This window comes from Salvelinus namaycush, chromosome 22 (assembly GCF_016432855.1).
Source record: "Salvelinus namaycush isolate Seneca chromosome 22, SaNama_1.0, whole genome shotgun sequence".
NCBI classification, from domain to species: Eukaryota; Metazoa; Chordata; class Actinopteri; order Salmoniformes; family Salmonidae; genus Salvelinus; species Salvelinus namaycush.
The window spans coordinates 17461122-17483969 of NC_052328.1; the positions used below are offsets into that span (position 1 = coordinate 17461122).

At 43.2% G+C, this 22848-nt stretch overlaps 1 protein-coding gene across 1 annotated transcript in view; it reads left to right on the top strand.

Moving 5' to 3' along the window:
• Nucleotides 1-5380: 5380 nt before the first annotated feature.
• Nucleotides 5381-22848, top strand: part of LOC120017629 (neurotrypsin-like) — a 29278-nt gene continuing 11810 nt past the window's right edge. The window contains exons 1-5 of the mRNA XM_038960514.1: nt 5381-5779; nt 9985-10027; nt 15849-16091; nt 17590-17728; nt 17850-18028. Of these exons, the coding sequence (XP_038816442.1) occupies nt 5702-5779; nt 9985-10027; nt 15849-16091; nt 17590-17728; nt 17850-18028 (682 nt within the window). The 5' untranslated portion in view covers nt 5381-5701. The remainder of the gene's footprint in view (nt 5780-9984; nt 10028-15848; nt 16092-17589; nt 17729-17849; nt 18029-22848) is intronic.

Genomic DNA, 22848 nt, shown 5'->3' on the forward strand with positions numbered 1-22848 from the left:
ACTTTTTAGTATGGAAAACTGCTATGAGGATGTTTCTACAATATTCATATTGACATAATTACAATCTTTATAGAATAACAAATATAATTTCATAAATGATGTGGAAAAAATAATTTGCATGAAAATTTGCTAGCCACCAGCAGATGAAACAGAAAGTGAATTCTCTCCTCCCTCTCACCTCAGTACAGCTTGTGGCTATCACTGTCTAGCAGGCTAGGTTTAGGATTTTTACTAGCTCATACCATGGACAAACTTAGCTATATTATTGACATTTGGTAGTACGCAAACAAAATCTAGCTCACTTATTTTGCCAGCTAGAAAGAAATAGCCACCAATTCATTCAGACACAGGAGAAAGAGGATCGCAAGCAAACGTTATCTGCTGCCTCTTCAACAAAAAGCAACTGTGCCTGCGTTTATAGGCTCCTGACCAACTATGCTATTTTGTGTATTTTTTTTGCGCTGATCAAAAGTTTTTTTGTGCATAATGTTTCTGCCATTGTTTCCAATGACCGAAAAGAGCTTCTGGACATCAGAAAAGCTATCACTAACTTCCATTTGGATGAGGACTTCTACTTCAATGAGTCGGAGGCGAAAGAAATATTGATTATCCCGGACCAGGCCCAAATCCCCGACACTCAAAGAAGGAGACGGCGCTATAGAGGCCAGCGTGCAGGACACCTGGCGAGACTACGTCAGAGAGTGGGATAAAATCGCCTCTACCCTCCGTTCTATTGGCAAAAGTGCAATCACTGGAGAATAAACTGGATGAGCTCCGTTCGAGACTTTCCTATCAATGTTATCTGAAGAACTGTAATATCCTATGTTTCTCCGGACATGGTAAATATAAATCTAGCTGGATTTTCTATACATTGGCAGGACAGAACGGCAGCGTTGGAGACGCTCAGGGAAAAGGGGGTGTCTGTCTCTTTGTTAACTGCTGCGTGATCTCTAATATTAAGGAAGCCTCAAGGTTCTGCTCACCTGAGTTAGAATAGTTTTCCTCTATATTTTTCTTAGCTGTCTATTTACTACCACAAACCGCTGCTGGCACTAAGACCGCACTCAATGGACATTATAGGGCCATAAGCAAACAAGAAAATACTCACTCAGAGGCAGCACTCCTAGTGGCCGGTGACTTTAATGCAAGAAAACTGAAATTGGTTTTTACCTCATTTCTACCAGCATGTCACCTGTGCAACTAGATCACCTTTACTCCACACACAGAGACGAATACAAAGCTCTCCCTCACCCTCCATTTGGCAAATCTGAATATAACTCTATCCTCCTGATTCCTGCTTACAAGCAAAAACTCAAACAGGAAGTACCAGTGACGCACTCAATACGGAAGTGGTCCGATGAAGCAGATGCTAAGTTACAGGACTGTTTCGCTAGCACAGACTGGAAAATGTTCCGGGATTCATCCAATGACATTGAAGAGTTTACCACATCAGTCACCAGCTTCCTTAATAAGTGCATCGACGACAACGTCCCCACAGTGACCGTATGTACATATTGCAACCAAAAGCAATGGATTACAGGCAACATCGGCACTGAGCTAAAGGCTAAAGCTGCCGCTTTCAAGGAGCGGGACACTAATCCGGACACGTATAAGAAATCCTGCTATGCCCTCCGATGAACCATCAAACATGCAAGCGTCAATACAGGACCAAGACTGAATCTTACTACACTGGCTCGGACGCTCGTCGGATGTGGCAGGGTTTGCAAACTATCACGGATTACAAAGGGAAACCCAGCCACGAGCTGTCCAGTAACGCAAGCCTACCAGACGAGCTAATTACCTTCTATGCTCGCTTCAAGGCTAGCAACACTGAACCATGCATGAGAGCACCAGCTGTTCCGGATGACTGCGTGATCACATTCTCTGTAGCCGATGTAAGACCTTAACATTCAAAAGGCCGCAGGGCCAGACAGATTACCAGGATGCATACTCAGGGCATGCGCTGACTAGCTTGTAAGTGGCAATCCACTTGTTGTCGTTGGTTGGCTCGCTCCGACTGGCCATTGGACTGGGGGTGGAACCTGGAGGACAGGCTGGCCTACGACCCAATGAGTGTGCAGAACGCTTTCCAGAACCGGGACCCCGGTCGGAGACCATGAAAACTGGCAGTCCATGTATCCGGAAGACATGCTGCACCATGAGCTGGGCCGTCTCTTTGGCAGAGGGTAGCTTGGGGAGAGGAATGAAGTGGGCGGCTTTGGAAAACCGATCCACTAAGGTCAGGATGGCGGTGTTGCCCTCAGACGGGGGGAGACCTGTGACAAAGTCCAGGGATATGTGAGACCAGGGACAGGCACAGGTTGAAGGAGACCAGCAGGAGCTTGCCAAAGAGTCTAGTTCTGTGAACAGATCGTGCATGCGGCGACGAACGCGGAGACGTCAGGAACCATGGTAGGCCACCAAAAGCGTTGTCGCACAAAGGCCAAGGTTCGCCGGGAGCCCGGGTGGCAGGCAAGCCTAGAGGAGTGGGCCCCTCCAGGACTGAGGAGCGGACCACGTCAGGAACGAACATCTGGAACAAACCTGTCGGACATGGAGCACGTGCTCTTGGACGGAACAGGAGAAGACGAGGTGACATCGAGGTAGACGAAGACGAACCGGTTCAACATGTCGCGGAGAACATCATTAACCAGAGCCTGGAACACAGAAGCGCAGTTCGACATGTTCCTGCACGGAGTATCCAAGGAAGTAAAGGACGAGCTTGCAGCCCAGGAACTACCGACGGATCTCGACTCGCTCATCGCCTTGACCATTCGGATCGATGGGCGACAACAGGAACGAAGGAAGGAGAGGAGATTCGATTTCACTCACCCGTCCAAGGATTCAACCTAGCCTCCGAGGCATCCCGGAAGTCCCTGACTGCTCTGTTGCCGAGAGAACCCGAGGCTACCCGAGTTCCCCAGAGAGTCTCCGAAGACTGCAGATTCACCTCTTCCCGAGCCTATGCAACTAGGCAGAGCTAGGCTGTCTCGAGCTTAGGCTTCACACTAGGAGTTGCCTGTATTGCTGGTGTTACTAGCCAGTTCGTACTATCACATTTCAGATGCAGACAGTGTCAAAGTATGAAAGTTCACATGGTCCAGAAGGTATTTCTGCAACAACAACGAAATATTTTTTATATATAACAAAATATATATGTTCAAATGCCTCTCCTGTGAAGTAGTGACCTGAGACAGAAGCATAGCTTCCTGGAACAGGTCACAAATAGAGTGTCTAGGATTTCTGTACAGAATAATACTAAATGCTCTGAGACCAGGTTAGGTTTCCATCCAACCTTTTTATGTGAGTAAAGTAACGTTACATGTCAGATAAAAAAATTATAATGACAGGCCTGACGGAAACAACATTTTTATGGAAACTTTCCTAATGTCGACAAAACAAAATATACTAGACAAGGTGGGATATTATTTTGTGTCGGTAAAAAAACGATGCGAGAAATGTCGGTGGAAAAGCTTTTATGCGCAAATATTGATATAATAACCATCATACCAAAGTAAATTTGGAGTCACGCGGTGACATGTTGTGTGGTCCTCCCACTATGACTCGTCTGGAAAGCATGCAGTTTATTAGGCTACAGATTAAATAAATTATGATTACTGTGCATTGTTGGGTTTAGAGCTTGCAAGAAAGGCATTTCACTGTACTTGTGCATGTGACATTAAACGAGTAAATACATTTTGATGAACTTCACAGGCTGGTGAAAATGCAAGGTGATGAGCTTGATGTTCCATTCCAATAGATATTGAAGGTGTTATTCTGGTGACATGATCAACAATGTTTGCCTGCTTTTTGACAAATAAAAATAATCTTGCTCTTTTGTCCATAATAATATCATCATGTAGGCTATCTGCGCACATTGTATCTGCAAGCAATTGGCTAGAGCGCACATGTCAATACCAGAGTGGGCACACTCGCTATATAATGCAAACAGAATTTGTGAAAAACCTCAGTAGAGTTGAAAATGCGATGAAAACCATTTAACTTTGTATTAGATACATGGAAATGTAACAGCAAAAGGTATTTTTATGTGTACCATGTCATCACGCACAGCCTTTTATCTGAAACCAGTCAATTTGATGGAAACACATCTCTGGTGGGAAAATGCGCATATTGTTTTTATGTGGATTTTAGAATATTTGCATGAAAATCTGTCACCAATTGGATGGAAACCTAGTTAGGGATAATGCTGGGTCTCTGCTTGTGCTTCTGACTGTTTGAGATGCTTTAGAAGCAACATTTAATGTCAGTAGTGGAAAAAGTACCCAATTGTCATACTTGAGTAAAAGTAAAGATACATTAATAGAAAATGACTCAAGTAAAAGTCACCGCGTAAAATCCTACTTGAGTAAAAGTCTAAAAGGACTTAGTTTTAAATATACTTAAGTATCAAAAGTAAATGTAATTGCTCAAATATAGGTATAAGTACAAATCATTTTAAATTCCTTATATTAAGCAAACCAGATGGCACCATTTTCTTGTTTTTTAAATGTATAGATAACCAGGGGCAGGCTCCAACACTCAACACTAATTTACAAACGAAGCATTCAAAATGTATTGAGTACTTTTCGGTGTCAGGGTAAATGTATGGAGTAAAAAGTACATTATTTTCTTTAGAAATGTAGTGAAGTAAAAGTTGTCAAAAATATAAATAGTAAAGCCCAATTCGCCCACCTCACAAATGTATCCCACTTTTTACAACGTTTTTCATTCACAGTGTTACACTGACCGTAGGGCCTTATCGGATTGTTTCCGAAGTTAGAGCTGATTTGGAGAAAACCTCAAACACATGAGTTTGTAATTTGGAATGTTTTCTTGGGGTGCTCTAAATTACTATTATATTCGTTTCTAGCCTTAAAAAATAGGTGCTACAGGTTAGGGTTTAAGGTATGGACTTCCCAAGAAACCCGGATTGCACTAACCTAACAAAACCTTGCCTAAATGAGGATGCAACAGTGATTTATGTTAGAGAATGTGTTTAGGTCTCATTACTGGAAGGCAATATGCATTTAATTGATAATTGAGTTGTTTTAACTGCCCATGCCTTGAAAGCATGTTCTGGAGATGCGTAGGGCTAATTGAATGTTTTTTGGTTTTGGTGATGTGGGTTGAATTCACCATGCACATCGAATCCAGGTGAAACATTTGTCATTACATTTTGGCTTCAAAATCCCACAGTAATATGCAGTTAGGGGCCAACTCAGCTCAATCGCATATTCCTTTATAAAACCTAAAACCCTTCACTAACTTACCTCTGCGCACAGCGACGCCCCATTACGCCAGTGAAAAGCAACTAGACAGTGTTGAGCTCGCTGTGTGTTTATTCTCGACCTGGCATATGTGCATCGCACTGAAGGCGAGAGAGTGTGTTTCTCTCACTGGTGTCTGCTTTCAGTGACACTTCCTCACGAAGGGGGTCGTCGTTTAAGCTATAGTGCTTGAAGCACAGCTGGTACCACAGGGTGTGTAATGTCACATAGGAGTTTCGATTATTTTTGTATCTTTTTCCAGACACAGAAAAAACAACCCCATCGGCTGATTGTCGCGTGCCTCGCCTAACTTTGGACGGTCCGTATCGGGCTCTCTTTATCCTGGTCAGTGTCGCTTGCACTTGGAGGCTGACTTTTTGCGTTGGATATGGGTGAAATCTGCTCAAGGCGCGGGCAATGACACATATAAAAGGATGACGGACAAGGAAGCTTTAAAGGGACTCTTCTCTCTGTCAATTGCATGGTGTTTTCTGATCTCAGTTTCTGGAGAGGTATGTGCCTGCTTTTTTCTTTCATTATCACAGCGTTTCTGTTTGCGAACGGCTATTCATTTACAACAGAAAGGTAAACACAGGTGACCCATAGATAACCTAACCAAATTCCTTACGATTTACAGTCATTAAAATGTGTAGGCAATAGACTTCGCGTAGTTTATTGGTTATGCGGAGCCAATATACACTTACGCGAATGGCAATATCGATGCTGTGCGTGGCAATTTCCTGTGTGCCAGTAAACCCGAATTCCGAGGTTAAACATATTCACCTGAATTTTCACCTGAATATCATATTAGACCTACTGCTGCAATGCATCATTATTAAGCTTTTTATTTTCATTCCAATGATTGTATCGTGCCCTATAGGCTACATTTTAATTTCACTAAGGTATTAGATCCCAAGAAAACTTGAGCGCCAGCAATTTATAGCCTACCCACCCTTATCCGTTTGTTTCATTGCCCGTTGAAGGAAATACTTTGGACAGACCATTGTTCTCAGCAATTGAACTTGGCTTGTTTTTAACATAAGACTGTATAAGCCAACCCTAGTATAAATATATATACAGTACTCGTCAAAAGTTTGGACACACCTACTCATTTAAGGGTTTTTCTTTATTTTTTACTATTTTCTACAGTGTAGAATAATAGTGAAGACATCAAACCTATGAAATAACACATATGGAATCATGTAGTAACCAAAAAATTGTTAAACAAATCAAAATATATTTTATATTTGAGATTATTCAAAGTACCCACCCTTTGCTTTGATGACAGCTTCATGAGGAATGCTTTTCTAACAGTTTTTAAGGAGTTCCCACATATGCTGAGCACTTGTTTGCTGTTTTTCCTTCACTCTGCCATCCAACTCATCCTAACCATCTCAATTGGCTTGAGGTCGGGCCTCCTGGAGGCCAGGTTATCTGATGCAGCACCATCACTCTCCTTGACGTTGAGACTGGTGTTTTGCGGGTACTATTGAATGAAGCTGTCAGTTGAGGACTTGTGAGGCATCTGTTTCTCAAACTAGACACTCTAATGTACTTGTCCTCTTGCTCGGTCTACACTATATTTCTGATCAATTTGATGTTATTTTAATGGGGGAAAAATGAGCTTTTCTTTCAAAAACAAGGACATTTCAAAGTGATCTCAAACTTTTGAACGGTAGTGTATTTTAATTTGTTTATCACTTTTTTGGTTACTACATGATTCCATATGTGTTATTTAATAGTTTTGATGTCTTCACTATTATTATACAATGTAGAAAATAGTACAAATAAAGAAAACCCCTTGAATGTGTAGGTGTGTTCAAACTTTTGACTGGTACTGTATGTATAAATAAATTATTACCATTCAGTCTATTTCTGAAGGCTGACTGCGTGTCCTATATGCGCAAAGTTAGCTCGTCTATCTATTAATAAAGAAAAGGATAGTCTGTACATTTGGTTGAATAGGACCCCATTTTTTTTGTCATCTGCAGGCGATTAGATTTGATAGTGAGAGATCTTTTTGTCAAACCGCGCCATCTCTTGCACAAGTCATACGTCAGTAGGGAGTGATCTACATTAGCGTAATCAACAAAGAGTTGGCTGATACCCCATTTCATGGATGCACAATCCATAGGTTAGGCTGTACAGTGCATATAGCAGTGCATTCGGAATTTATTCAGACCACTTGACGTTTTCCACATTTTGTTACATTCCAGCCTTATTCTAAAATGGATTAATTGTTTTTTTCCCTCATCAATCTACACATAATGCCCCATAATGACTAAGCAAAAACTGTTTTTAATAAAATTTTGCAAATGTATAAATAAATGAAATATCACATTTACATAAGTATTCAGACCTTTAACTCAGTACTTTGTTGATGCACCTTTGGCAGCGATTACAGCCTGGAGTCTTCTTGGGGATGACGCTACAAGCTTGACACACCTGTATTTAGGGAGTTTCTCCCATTCTTCTCTGCAGATCCTCTTAAGCTCTGTCATGTTGGATGGGGAGCGTTGCTGCACAGCTATTTTCAGGTCTCTCCAGAGATGTTCGATCGGGTTCAAGTCCGTCTCTGGCTAGGCCACTCAAGGACGTTCAGAGACTTATCCCGAAGCTACTCCTGCGTTGTCTTGGCTGTGTGCTTAGGGTCGTTGTCCTGTTGGAAGGTGAACCTTCGCCCCAGTCTGAGGTCCTGAGTGCTCTGGAGCAGGTTTTCATCAAGGATCTCGCTGTACTTTTCTCCGTTCATCTTTCCCTCGATCCTGACTAGTTTCTCTGCCGTTGAAAAACATCCGCACAGCATGATGCTGCCACCACCATGATTCACCGTAGGGATGGTCCCAGGTTTCCTCCAGACGTGACGCTTGGCATTCAGGCCAAATAGATCAATCTTGGTTTCATTAGACCAGATAATCTTGTTTCTCATGGTCTGAGAGTCCTGTAGGTGCCTTTTGTCAAACTCCAAGCGGGCTGCCATGTGCCTTTTACTGAGGAGTGGCTTCCGTCTGGCCACTCTACCATAAAGGCCTGATTGATCCAGTGCTGCAGGGATGGTTGTCCTTCTGGAGAATTCTCCCATCTCCACAGAGGAACTCTGGAGCTCTGTCAGTGACCATCGGGTTTTTGGTCACCTCCCTGACCAAGGCCATTCTGGGGTATTGTGTGTAGATTGATGAGGAACATTTTTTATTTAATCCATTTAAGAATAAGGCTGTAATGTAACAAATGTGGAAAAAGTAAAGGGGTCTGAATACTTTCCGAATGCACTGTAGGTATGCCCCCAATGCAATTCTGAATTCAAATACATCCACAGTGCGATTACAACAGATTTTTTTTTAAACATTCCAACCTTGTTTAGCATTATCTTGTCCAATTGTTGCATGATTATGCTATTTGTATCAGTTTGCAACAGTTTCAATGGGTGACTTTTATTTGAAGCCGAACCCGCCGATTCCACTATCGATGCTAATGCTGTTCACAACACACTGGTGAATTATCTCATGCGTTTTACAGTCTGAGGTGTGCAAGAGTGAGCCACCAATAAAAGTTTAAACAATGGAGCAAATGCATCCAATGATATCTTCATACTCACTTGCAAATAGCAATTGATGTACATAGCCAATGACATTCCTTGAGAGCAATGTTATATTTTTGTAAGGCATGGTTACAAGCTATACATCAAGTGATAACAAAAGCACAAACAATGGAGTAAAATACGCCAATTGTAGACTAGTAATTGCTTGCTCTTTATGGATAAGTCTTATGAATAAGTCTTAAATGAATACGCCTCATGATTATTACATACTATAAATGCTTTACAAATTATTATAAGTTATAAATACTTATGAACTGTATGCATGTTTATAGATGTTTAGAAATAATGAAATACATATTTATGTATAATGTGTACAGGCTACTCTTTATAAATAGTTTACTCATTCTTATTCATGTTAATATAAAGTGTTACCCAATAGACTAGGGAACTACAGCCCCTTGTCCCTTTCCCCAAAGAATATTGCTCAAAGCTCTTTTTTCTGGTGAGCTGTGTCTCATTATAAATTTGTGCTTTAGATGTCTGCAAGAGGCACGTTTTTCCTGCCGTTAAGTTGCAGGATGCTTCAGGCATTACCCCAGCTGCCCCCGTCTCCATTAGATTGACAGATGGAATTATTAGAGTTCAACTGACTAATGTGCAGACTATGCTATACCGAAAGTAGACCTAGTCCCAGACATTGCATCACCGCGTGCTGTTTCCCATGCGTGACAGTATTGATTTCAGTGGCCTCGGTTGTGATAATGGTGCCTTAAAGTAGCACCCCTTAACTTAACCCCGCAATAATTTTATTGCGTTATGCATAGACATTCTAAACTATGCCTCCTGTTCCCAGCCTCAGTGGTGACGAAGTAATTGAAAATATAGCAGAAGAGAAGAGAGATAAACATGGTTAACACAATGTTAAAATTATTTTCACTGATCCACAGAATAGCATGATAGAGTAATACCATATGACTACAAGTAGGCTACAATACAATATAATACAACAGGGAGAGAGAGATAATAAGTTGTTGGGTATGAAAGCTTCAAACAATCCACAAGGCTACTTATAGGACATAAGGGGCTACTAATGAACAAGCATCCATAACCTAATGTGGGACACTTGCTCTAAGTGGCATAGGCCTGAAGCTTCATATTCTGTTGTCTTGTGTTTTGCAGGTCATCTCTCAAGACACCTACCTAAATACTCTGCAGAGTGCAGGTAGACACCGCTTTTCCTGTTCCTCTTATTTCTAATAGGTCTTGATTTCATCCATCCATCATTGTGATTCTTCCAAATCATCTAAGGACATGGATAAACAACTAAGCAGCATTAAATGAATAGCTTAAATGTACATACTTAGGGGGATGATGTGGGGTGTGGATGTGAGATGGCGGTGTGTTGTTTCAGCAAAATGTCACGAATTCAGATTAAAAGCTTGAAAAAGCCCTCTATCAAAAATGCCCCCTTCCTCTGCTAAAGCCGTTATTAGCGAGTCCTTTGTCACCAACACTGCTCATAATCAGATGGTGATTCTGATTGGGCCCCTGAAGGATGGGACGATAGTTAGGCAATGTTCAACATCTCTTGCTCTCGCTCTCTCTTTAACCTCATTTCAAAAACGTCTTATCCACAACCAAAAGACACATAACCAGCTTTGGTATTAGCTGCTTTTCCCTAGAAAAAAAATAGAGTTCTCCTTTTTGACGGTTAGGGATTCATCCAAGCCGGATCCCTGCAGCTAAGAAATAGGCAAAATCACACAGTGCTCAGTATTGCTGAGTAGATGAAGGGAACACTTGATCTCTCGTTCAGCTTGTAATGTGATATGAATTTTAGCATGTACATGGAAATGGATGGTTATTAGATGAAAGCGTTGGGATGATAGATACAACATTTCATCTCATATACCAATTAGTCTTTGAACCATCACCACACCCTCCATGCCCAGGCAGGTCCAATTCTTTGGATCCCTCGGGCGCGATGCTAATATCTTATCCAACCCTACCAACCCCCCCTTTACCCATCCCACGCCTTAGACTCCTAGTTCATGCTCAGACAGAATGAGATTCCTACCAGATTGCCTCATGTTCAGGCTTTCACTTATGGAAATGCGAGTGGCCCTGATTTAAACAAGGCCCTGCTTTTAGAGCCCTGACATCATCTCTGATAAAGACTCCCACTTTCCATCAACCAGATACTGTATGTCTGGTTCTTGTCTTCGCTGAAGTTACTGTTATGTTATGGGGTCTCAACGGGAGTTCCAGTCTGGGTCTTATAGATGGTTGTCTCCATTTGTGGCTCAACTATAGACACCCATCAGGGATAGAATGTGAGCTATGCTAAGAGACTTTAGAGCTTATTAAATCTAGGATGGACAGTGGAACATTTTTGACACCCACGTGCATACTCAGTTTCTTGCTCTCAATGCATGCATTCATATACTCACTCAGTTCCTCCTCTGCATGGGAACTGAGGTTATCCATACACATACACATTCGATACAGCACGTCTGCTTTCACGTGCTGGTGATCTTTTGATTTGTCTTTGGGGTTTTGTGTGTTTGTGTTTGTGTCTGCAGCGTAAGCTTGTCCATGTGTGTGTTTGAATCTGTGTGTGAGCGTGTGTCTGTTTGTGTGGCACGTGCGTGTGTGTTTAAGGATCAGTGTCTTCCGGTAACCTTTCCTAATCTTTCTGTGTCTGGCACCCTCACACTGTGTGAACTCTATCAAATATGTATCTCCTCTCAATATGCCAGGCAGGGAAGCTGGACGAGGTGGAATCATTGTGAGATTGAGACGTGCTGAGAAGAAACCCCATCACAGATAGTGGTGACTCAGAAGGATTTAGGATCAGCTTAGTACATAAAAACATCTCAGTGTCTCAAAACCATATTTACTTTCTAAAATATTAAATGCCTTAGGGAATGGCAGATACAAATTGAAAAATGAGAACACAGTTTAGTTGAAGAGGAAAGAAAAGCACACCCTCTGAGAGGATAAGACGTTTTGGCTTTGCTTTCTGGGGAGTCATTTAGACTGGGAGTTGGGACAAATAACTGTCAATCACACTTGGTATTATTCAATGGTACCTGCCATGATGTTGACAGCATAGGAGGGCTTAGAAGACAAACTGCGCCTGAGACAGGTGCGGACAGCCCAGTACAGCCCAGTACATCACTGGGGCCAAGCTCCCTGCCATCCAGGACCTCTATATTAGGCGGTGTAAGAGGAAGGCTCTACACAACACCCACTCACATACAATCATCATATATGTTGCTGCTACTCTGTTTATCTTATATATTGATGCCTAGTCACCTAACCCCTGTACTGTACATATCTACCTCTATCGATCCAGTGTCTTTGCACATTGTAGGTATGGTACCTGAACTGACCCTGTATATATTATGCTTACTTACTTTATTGTGTTCTTTTTAGTTGTCATTTTTTATATATTGTGTGTTTTTGTTCTACCTTGTTATTTTTTGTATTACTTTGTTATTAATTACTGCATTGTTTGGGTTAATGCATTTCACTGTACTTGTGCATGTGACATTAAAAAAAACTTGAAACTTGACTTCCAGCACTCATTGACCCCAACAAATCTCTCAATCTACCTCTGTGATCCATCTTGACAAAGACAGACTCCAACCCTTAGGCACTGCTGACATCTGAAATGATTGGATAGGTGTAAGAAAAATGCACATTCAAAAGTATTCTATCTGGTTTATCTATTTAGTCTATCAAAGAGCAAGGTGGAGCTAATACCGTCTTTCTCATACAGATGTCGGATCTTAATTTGAGCCAGTTTTCTACAGCAGGAAAATAATCCTGCAGCAACAGGAAATGTGGATTATAATTGATGGATATTTTTTATAGGGGTTGATACATTTTTCGTAAGGGAAAATCAAGTCTGAAATTACAAACTTCAGAAGACTTTTTAAACCTCGAATACAGTACAAGTTTTAAATGTTCTGTTTCCTGCATGCAGGAATGTTCTTCTGCAACATGGTTATGAAATTAAGATCCTACATCTGTACCTAGCCAATCCTTTCAGATCTACATAAAGTAACCAGGATTTGGGGCAAGAGGTCAATCTGGAATTGAGCAGAGTATTCCTCTTTCAAGATGTCTTCTCTCTCAGGCATCAATCTGTGGATACCCTCTCCAGTCTTGTCTCTCACTGCTGGTATTTGGTATTTTATTAGGATCCCCATTAGCTGTTGCGAAAGCAGCAGCTACTCTTCCTGGGGTCCACAATACATGGCATAATACAGGACATTAATAGACAAGAACATCTCAAGGACAGAACTACATCAATTTAAAAAGGCACATGTTGTCTACATATCAATACATACACACAAACTATCTAGGTCAAATAGGGGAGAGGCTTTGTGCCGTGAGGTGTTGCTTTATCTTGTTTTTTGAAACCAGATTTGCTGTTTATTTGAGCAATATGAGATGGAACGGAGTTCCATGCAATAATGGCTCTATATAATACTGTGCGCTTCATTGAATTTGTTCTGGTTTCTCTACTGTGAAAAGACCCCTGGTGGCATGTCTGGTGGGGTAAGTGTGTGTGTCAGAGTTGTGTGTAAGTTGACTATGCAAACAATTTGAGATTTTCAACACATGAATGTTTCTAATGAAAAGAAGAAGTGATGCAGTCAGTCTCTCCTCAACTCTTAGCCAAGAGAGACTGGCATGCATAGTATTTATTACAATGAAGAGCAAGACATGCCGCTCTGTTCCTGGCCAGCTGCAGCTTAACTAGGTCTTTCATTGCAGTATGAACTCCTAACACCAAAACCAGCATATTCTGCTGGCTTTCGGTTGTAGCTTTCACTACACAGCAGCGGGAGTTGGTTGGTCTTAACTAAGTCACTAAGACTGTGCGAACGCAAACCGGCAGTCCCTCAAACAAACACAGACGGGTTAGACCACACACTGGGCGGGTGTAGATTTTCGAGCGATCGCTCACAGGTGTGAATGTTTACCCAACGACAACTGAAAGGACTTGCGGCCCCTAATCCACTGGTTTAGAGAGTTCAGGAGGAGGAGTTTAGGTACGTGATGAGGGTGTCTTCCTTCCCTGGCTGGACCCCAGTGCCCATATCCACTTCCCTCCACTCTCCTCAGGGTTTAACACCTGGCTCCAGAGGGATGTTAGCGCGTCTCTCCTTCATATCATTTACAGTACGCACACACCATGGCCTGATGTACTGCCATATCAGTTACATATCACAGGAAGCATGGACCTAAAGGTGAATATTAGCTACTACTAAAGATGGATTATTAGGCAATTCTGCCCATACATAGTGTCACGACTTCCACCGAAGGTGGCTCCTCTCCCTGTTCGGGCGGCGCTCGGCGGTCGTCGTCACCGGTCTACTAGCTGCCACCGATTCCTTTTTCTTTTCTGTTAGTTTTGTCTTGATTGTTTTCACCTGTTACTTATTTGTTATTAATTATGGCCTATTTAAACTTCCAGAGCCCGCCTGCTTTTGTGCGGGCTTATTCTCACTGTCAGTGGTGAAATTGTTTTGCTGATACGTATTTTGCTGTCGGTTATCTTTCCCTGGTTTTGGAGACATACCTGTTTATTGGTAATTCTGCCTGTTTGTTGGCTAGACCCAGCTTAATAAACATATGCATTGGAAGCATTGCTCTCTGCGCCTGACTCCACACCCACCATTCCTAGCTATCCGTGACACATAGCCCCTTGAAAAGGGACTGATAATTAGTCAACGTAACATCCAAGGCAAATGGAGACATTTGCCATAACTGCAGGCAACAGAGATTATGGAGTGTGTTTCCCTTTTTATTATGGAGTGTGGTGCCATCTATAGATTATGACTTATGTTTAGGCATTCATTTTGAGTGGTTAAATTTAGGGTTAAGGATGGGGTTCAAACAGAAAAACTACAATTACAAAACGAGTGCCTAGCACTGGGATTAAACACGCGATGTTCAGAGCCGTGGAAAGGAACTCAAAATTAAGTTGGAGATATATTTTTTCTGGATTTGCTTTAACTGACTAATTCAATAAATTGTCTCCATTTTTTGCATGATGTATTACCAGACATTGATCCATTGGAAATACATGGGTTTATGGACCAGGTTCAGGGCTCACCCTGGTTCTGGTTGTCATTAAACCACAGACCCTCCCCTCTTTAAAACTCAATCTGTGGACCAGATGAATGCATGCTTGTGGTTAATGTCCCCCCCTATTTAATGTGATGGGTCAGCTTTATAGGTGGTCCCAGAGGCTCTTTAACCTGTATAGATGAGTTTGTAAAACTGAGCCCCTGAGCTCAGGTTTCCCATCACAATCCCAGCTCACGTCTTCACAAAGGCAATTAGAGGATAGAGCTGCAGCACTTGTAGATCCAGTCGAATGATTCTGGAATTAAAAAGGCCTGAATATTCAGAGGATTGCATTGCAGTGAGTTTCAGTTTCCCAGTAAGCTCTGGATTCTCAAGACAAGCATCCACCCCTCTTGAGGAATTGTCGTCCACTCCAAAGTGGTATACAGTGTCTATGCTCTGATCAAACTATCCTTTTAACAGCATTGAGAAAATAATCATGAAGGATTTTAATGTTTAATATAATTTTAAGACATGTATGCCTAGGGTGCATTTCAAGGACAATTCCTAAGCGATACAGACACACAAGCATACACAGATGGGTTGTAGTAAGGGCTCAGGTTTTCAGGTTGTCTGAAGGTAGCCCGCCACGCTCTGTGACTCAGCAAAGCAGACCTACACAAATACTCTGGCCCCTGCACTGCAGCACCGGGCTGTCAGTCTGACCAGTCAGGTGACTCACTTCTATACCTCTGAGGATCGGAAACAAAAGAGAGAGACAAAGGAGAGGATATCTTTTTAAACCTTGCCTGGCTAATTGTGACTTAATTTTAAAACTCAGCTTTACCCCCCCACTTCTTCTCACAAAAATAATTATTGCTATACTATGTTAACTAAGAAGCTCATCCATTGATTAACCCATAGTATTGTATCTGAATGTGACTCTGTCTCCCTAGCTCCTCTGTCCTGTTCAGAGGGCTTCACTGAGCTGGGTTACTACAATGGCTCCGTGTCTCAGACTGACTCTGGATCGCCCTGCTTAAAGTGGACAGAGTTCCCAGACTACGTCCTGCAGTACCCGAGCCGGGGGCTGGGCGACCACAGCTACTGCCGCAACCCCGACCGCGAATCCAACCCCTGGTGCTTCTTCCGCCAGAGCTCTGGAGCCATCGGCTGGGCCTACTGCGACTGCCACCAGGGTGAGAATTTACCGACTAAAACTTACTTCAAGGGAATCAGTACTGCTGGGTAACTACCTGGAACCAGATTATTTATAGTGGTGTATGAATTCCAAAGTGGTCAAAAAGTAATCGCTAGGTATCTTTGTATTTTTGCAGTGTTTTGGGGGTGATCATATTGCTCTGGCAGGAGATCTATGTCTCTATCTGTCTAGGCAACCTATGTGCCTGTCTGTCTATGTCTATCTGTGTTTCTTGCCTGCATGGTTTTTGTTTCTCAATCTGTCTACGCCCCAATATATCCTGTCTGTCTTCCAGTCTGTCAGTAAGCTCCTCCCACTGTGTTTTCCACCTATCCATCAGGCAGCTGATATTGTTCTCTCTGTGACTCCCGCCCCCCAATGGGAGTGTATCCCTGCCTGTCCATTAGACAACCGTCTGTCTTTTTACTGGCCTGTCAGAACCTTGCTTGTATGTAGTGCCAGAGGCAATACCCCCGTTTTGAAATCTGTTTAGCTACATCTGTATTTGCTGTCATTATTTACATTTACATTTAAGTCATTTAGCAGACGCTCTTATCCAGAGCGACTTACAAGTTGGTGCATTCACCTTATGATATCCAGTGGAACAACCACTTTACAATAGTGCATCTAACTCTTTTAAGGGGGGGGGGGGGGGGGGGGGGTTAGAAGGATTACTTTATCCTATCCTAGGTATTCCTTAAAGAGGTGGTGTTTCAGGTGTTTCCGGAAGGTGGTGATTGACTCCGCTGACCTGGCGTCGTGGGGGAGTTTGTTCCACCATTGGGGTGCCAGAGCAGCGAACAGTTTTGACTGGGCTGAGCGGGAGCTGTACTTCCTCAGAGGTAGGGAGGCGAGCAGGCCAGAGGTGGATGAACGCAGTGCCCTTGTTTGGGTGTAGGGCCTGATCAGAGCCTGAAGGTACGGAGGTGCCGTTCCCCTCACAGCTCCGTAGGCAAGCACCATGGTCTTGTAGCGGATGCGAGCTTCAACTGGAAGCCAGTGGAGAGAGCGGAGGAGCGGGGTGACGTGAGAGAACTTGGGAAGGTTGAACACCAGACGGGCTGCGGCGTTCTGGATGAGTTGTAGGGGTTTAATGGCACAGGCAGGGAGCCCAGCCAACAGTGAGTTGCAGTAGTCCAGACGGGAGATGACAAGTGCAAGTCTGTCTCTGTCTAGCTCTCCCAAGCTTTCTCTTTCAAACGGTTAACCTTTATCAGTTAACGTGTATGTGTGTGAACGCATGCGTGCCCATGTGTGCTTTTCGGGTGCGTGCCTACCAGGTTGAAATATGTAAGTGCTCTATGCAATTATCCTGAGATAATCACACCTGTTGGATTTATAATTAACGAGGGAGCAATCTGTCTGTCTGTCTGTTTCTGATGGGTGTGAGAGAAAGATGTTCTACTTGTCATTTCAAATGATTTCACAATCTCTGATGCTGTACCATACCTTAATGCCCTCTCTTCTCTCTCCTCTCCCCTCTCCCTCCTCTCCAGGAGCTGCCAGGTTGGTAGGTGGGTCCTCCCCTCAGAGCGGGCGTCTGGAGGTATACCTAAATGGCCAGTGGGGGGCGGTATGTGATACACACTGGACCGACCGCGATGCCAGTGTGATCTGCAAACAGCTTGGACTGGGGTGAGAGCTACTGAGATACTTTTATAGCTGTGTGTGTGGGTGTGTATGTCAAATCATCCTCTCCACTCCTGACTGTCCATCTATCTTTCTCTCTCCGTCCATCCTGTCTTTCTGTCTGCAGTGAGATCGGCACAGCCCTCCAGCACTCCTATTTCGGGCCCGGCTCTGGACTCTTCCACTATGAACGCCTTGGCTGCCGTGGCAACGAAAACTCTCTGCTGGACTGCAGGAGTCGGAAGTTTGTCACTAGCGACTGTAACCATGGCAACGAAGCGGGGGTGGTGTGTGCTGCACCTGAAGGTGAGGGTGTTGGAGATTTCAAAACAGCCTTGGGTATATATAAGTAGTGCAGATTTATCACAAGTGCTACACATATAAATATAGTACATGTCTTGCTAGGCATATTACACATGTAGAGGTACTGAAGCAGCAAAGAGACCCTTTAGTTGAGTGAGACAGGGACAGAGAGAGACTGTTCCCTCTTTCTTAGAGCTCCAGTGTTCTTCTCCCACCTCAGTCAGAGCTGCGTGGGCCAGCCTCAGTCAGAGCTGCGTACTCATCTCCAAAACACAAACACTGCAAAGCTAGAACAAGAGCAGTTTCTTCTGAGCAGCACAGCCAAGAGGGAGCTGATGTTGCCTGCCTAGTCATTCACATAGCTTTTAGAGCTCTCTGAGCCTGCCAGTACGCTCTCGCGGCTTATGCAGCACTTGTGTCAGAGAGTCCCAAAGGGGCAGAGGGAACAACAACAGTGGTGTGTTAGAATGAGGGTATAGAAGGGAGTGCCCAGAGGAGTAGAGGGTATATACATTGAGTGTACAAAACATTAAGAACACCTTCCTAATATTGAGTTGCACCCCTTTTTGCCCTCAGAACAGCCTCAATTCGTCAGGGTGTGGACTCTACAAGGTGTCGAAAATGTTCCACATGGATGCTGGCCCATGTTGACTCCAGTGCTTCCCACAGTTGTGTCAAGTTGGCTGGATGTCCTTTGGGTGGTGGACCATTCTTGATACACACAGGAAACTGTTGAGCGTGAAAAACCCAGCAGCATTGCAGTTCATGACACAAACCGGTGCGCCTGGTACCTACTACCGTACCCCGTTCAAAGGCACTTAAATCTTTTGTCTTGTCCATTCACCCTCTGAATGGTACACATACACAATCCATGTCTCAATTGTCTCAAGGCTTAAAAAGCCTTCTTTAACTTGTCTCCTCCCCTTCATCTACACTGATTGAAGTGGATTTAACAAGTGACAGCTTTCACCTGAATTCACCTGGTCAGTTGGTCATGGAAAGAGCATGTTTTGTACACTCAGTATATTTAGTGCGGTGCAGGGAATTATTCAGTCTGAAACTTTAGGAGGAGAAAGTTATCTGAGAGTCCTGAGGCCCTGCCAGGGAGGTGGGAGGGGTCCCACAGGGCACACATGCACCCCCCTTCTGACCCCCCTACCCCAAACAACCCCCACCTCCTCAACTTCTCTGCCAGGGCAGCTCACATATTCAGATTGCATAACTCATCTACCACTCTTTCCTTCTCCCTGCATCCCTCACATACTTATACTTGCTGTAGTTTCTAATGACTTGCCGGAGCTTTGAACCAAACTCTAGGGTTAGGGGTCATTGCACTCCAACAGTTCTGTGGTTTGGATTGCTTTATTTATCATGGCACTGGGCAAGAAGTTATTTACATTTGCATTCATCAAGGAGACCAAGAGATCCATAAGTCGATAACTGAGAAGAACAGTTGTTTCTATTGTAACATGATGCCAACATGTTTTGCCTAGTAACTGCGTGAGCCACCGCATTTAACTACGGTAAGGTGACTGGGAACATGGACGAGTACTAACAGACCAGCTATGACCTCCACACAGTGCCTTCAGAAAGTATTCACACCCCTTGACTTTTTCCACATTTTGTTGTGTTACAGCCTGAATTTAAAATTGATTAAATTTTGATTTTGTGTCACAAGCCTGAACACAATACCCCATAATATCAAAGTGGGAATATGTTTTTAGAAATGTTTACAAATTAATAAAAAATGAAAAGCTGAAATGTCTTGAGTCAATAAGTATTCAAGCCCTTTTTTATGGCAAACCTAAATACGTTCAGGAGTAAAAATGTGCTTAACAAGTCACATAATAAGTTGCATGGACTCACTCTGTGTGCAATAATAGTGTTAACATGATTTTTTAATGACTACCTCATCTCTGTACCCCACACATACAATTATCTGTAAGGTCCCTCAAACACCAGGAAGGTTTTGAAATGCCTCGCAAAGAAGGGCACCTATTGGTAGATCGGTAAAATATTAAAGCAGACATTGAATATCCCTTTGAAAATGGTGAAGTTATTAATTACACTTTGGATGGTGTATCAATACACACAGTCACTACAAAGATACATGTGTCCTTCCTAACTTAGTTGCCAGAGAGGAAGGAAACCGCTCAGGGATTTCACAATGAGGCCAATGGTGACCTTAAAACAGTTACAGAGCTTAATGGCTGTGATAGGAGAAAACTGAGGATGGATCAACAACATTGTAGTTACTCCACAATACTAACCTAAATGACAGAGTGAAGAGAGGGACACCTGTACAGAATAAAATATTTGAAAACATGGATCCTGTTTGCATTTAGGCACGAAAGTAAAACTGCAAAAAATGTGGTTCATAAATTTACTTTATGTCCTAAATACAAAGCGTTATGTTTGGGGCAAATCTAACACAACACATCACTGAGTACCACTCCATATTTTCAAGCATAGTGGTGGCTGCATCATGTTATGGGTATGCTTGTCATCGGCAAGGGATTTTTTTTAGGATAAAAATAAATGGAATAGGCCTCCCGAGCAGTGCAGTGGTCTAAGGCACTGCTCCGCAGTGTTCGGGCGTCACTACAGCTGTCACGCCCTGACCATAGAGAGCTGTTTATTCTCTATGTTGGTTGGGGCGTGATAGTGACTAGGGTGGGTCATCTAGGTGATTAATGGTTTATGTTGGCCTGGTATGCTTCCCAATCAGAGACAGCTGTTTATCGTTGTCTCTGATTGGGGATCATATTTAGGTAGCCATTTTTCCCCATTGTGTTTGTGGGATCTTGTCTACAGATAGTTGCCTGTGTGCACACCAGTAGCTTCATGTTTTGTTTGTTCTTGTGCTTTATTGTTTTGTTTGGTGAGTTTCATTTAATTAAAAGATGTGGAACTCTACGCACGCTGCGCCTTGGTCCGATCCTTTCGACGAACGTGACAACAGCCTGGGGTTTGATCCCCAGCTGTGTCACAACCGGCCATGACCGTGAGTCCCATAGGGTGGCGCACAATTGGCCCATCATCATCTGGGTTAGGGGAGGGTTTGGTCGAGGGGCTTTACTTGGTTTATCGTGCTCTAGTGACTCCTTGTGGTGGGCCGGGTGCCTGCAGGCTGACTTTGGTCGTCAGTTGAACAGTGTTTCCTCCGACACATTGGTGCAGCTGGCTTCCGAGTTGTGTTAAGAAGCGTGGCTTGGCGGGTCATGTTTCGGAAGACGCATGACTCGACCTTCACCTCTCCCGATCCCGTTGGGGAGTTGCAGCGATGAGACAAGATCATAATCACGAATTTGGGGAGAAAACGGGAAAAAAATTACAACAACAATCCCAAAAATCTAAAATCATAATAATGGAATAGAGGTAAGCACAGGCAAAATCCTAGAGGAAAACCTGGCTCAGTTTGCTTTCCAACAGACACTGAGAGACAAATTCACCTTTCAGCAGGACAATAACCTTAAACACAAGGCCAAACACTGGAGTTGCATACCAAGTCGAAATTGAATGTTGATGAGTGGCCTAGATACAGTTTTGACTTAAATTGGCTTGAAAATCTATGCCATTACGTGAAAATGGCTGTAGCAAGGATCAACAACTATCTTGACAGAGCTTGAAGACTTTTTTAAAGAATAATGTGCAAATATTGTACAATTCAGGTGTGCAAAGCTCTTAGAGAATTAACCAGAAAGACTCAGCTGTAATCGGTGCCAAAGGTGATTCTAACATGTATTGACTCAGGAGGTTTAATACTTGTAATCAAGATGTATGTAATCAAGATATAATTTTTTTCATATTATAATTTTTTTTTTTTTTTTTCAAATGTTCGAATTTCGCTTCCACTTTGATATTACAGAGTATTTTATGTCGATCGTTGACAAAAAAACGACAATGAAATCCATTTTAATTCCACCTTGTAACACAACAAAATGTGGAAAAAGTCGAAGGGTGTGAATACTTTATAAATGCACTGTAAGTCAATCAAAGAGGCAAAAAGACATTACAGCGACAAAGTGGAGTTGTAATTAAATGGCTCAGATGCGAGACGCATATGGCAGGGACTTCAGATAATCACTGATTATAAAGAGAAAACCAGCCACTGTCACGGTTTTCTAACGTAGAACCCAGAAGCAGACCAGGACAAGGAGTGTAAGACGAAGGTGAGTATTTATTTACAAGTTTAAGTGTAGAGATAGAAAGATCCAGGTAGCGGAGCGGGCAGCGGAGTTGAGTTGATGGGATTGAATTGGCAGATCCAAGGGAGTAACAGAAGCCACCGACGACCAGGTAGGGATGGAATGAGTGTTCCGGGGGAATGACTGTAGACAGAGAGAACGGAGGTAAGTTCAAGGCAAGCAAGACGTACAAAACAACAAAACAAACTCTATAAAAATGGAGGCTGATACGCTGGCACGACATACTGTTCATGGCTAACGATCCGGCAGGGAATGGATGTCAGGTCAGAGCTTATGAAGTGGAGGGATGATGATCAGGACCAGGTGTGCAGATAGCTGATGGGATACAGGTGTGGGTAATCAGAGATCTCCCAACTAGCTACGTCATCCGGCAACCAGACAGGGTGCGTTCCAGGACACCGGAAAAACACTCCAGGACAGAACACAGGCAAAAACAGACTCAGGAAGCGGGATTCGTGACAGTACCCCCCCTCCGACGAACGCCACCGGGCGTACTACCCGGAGCGCCAGGGTGGAGGCGGTAGAAGTCACGAAGCAGGTCAGCATCAAGGATCTGACGCCGAGGAATCCAACTCCTCTCCTCTGGACCATATCCTTCCCAATCCACGAGATACT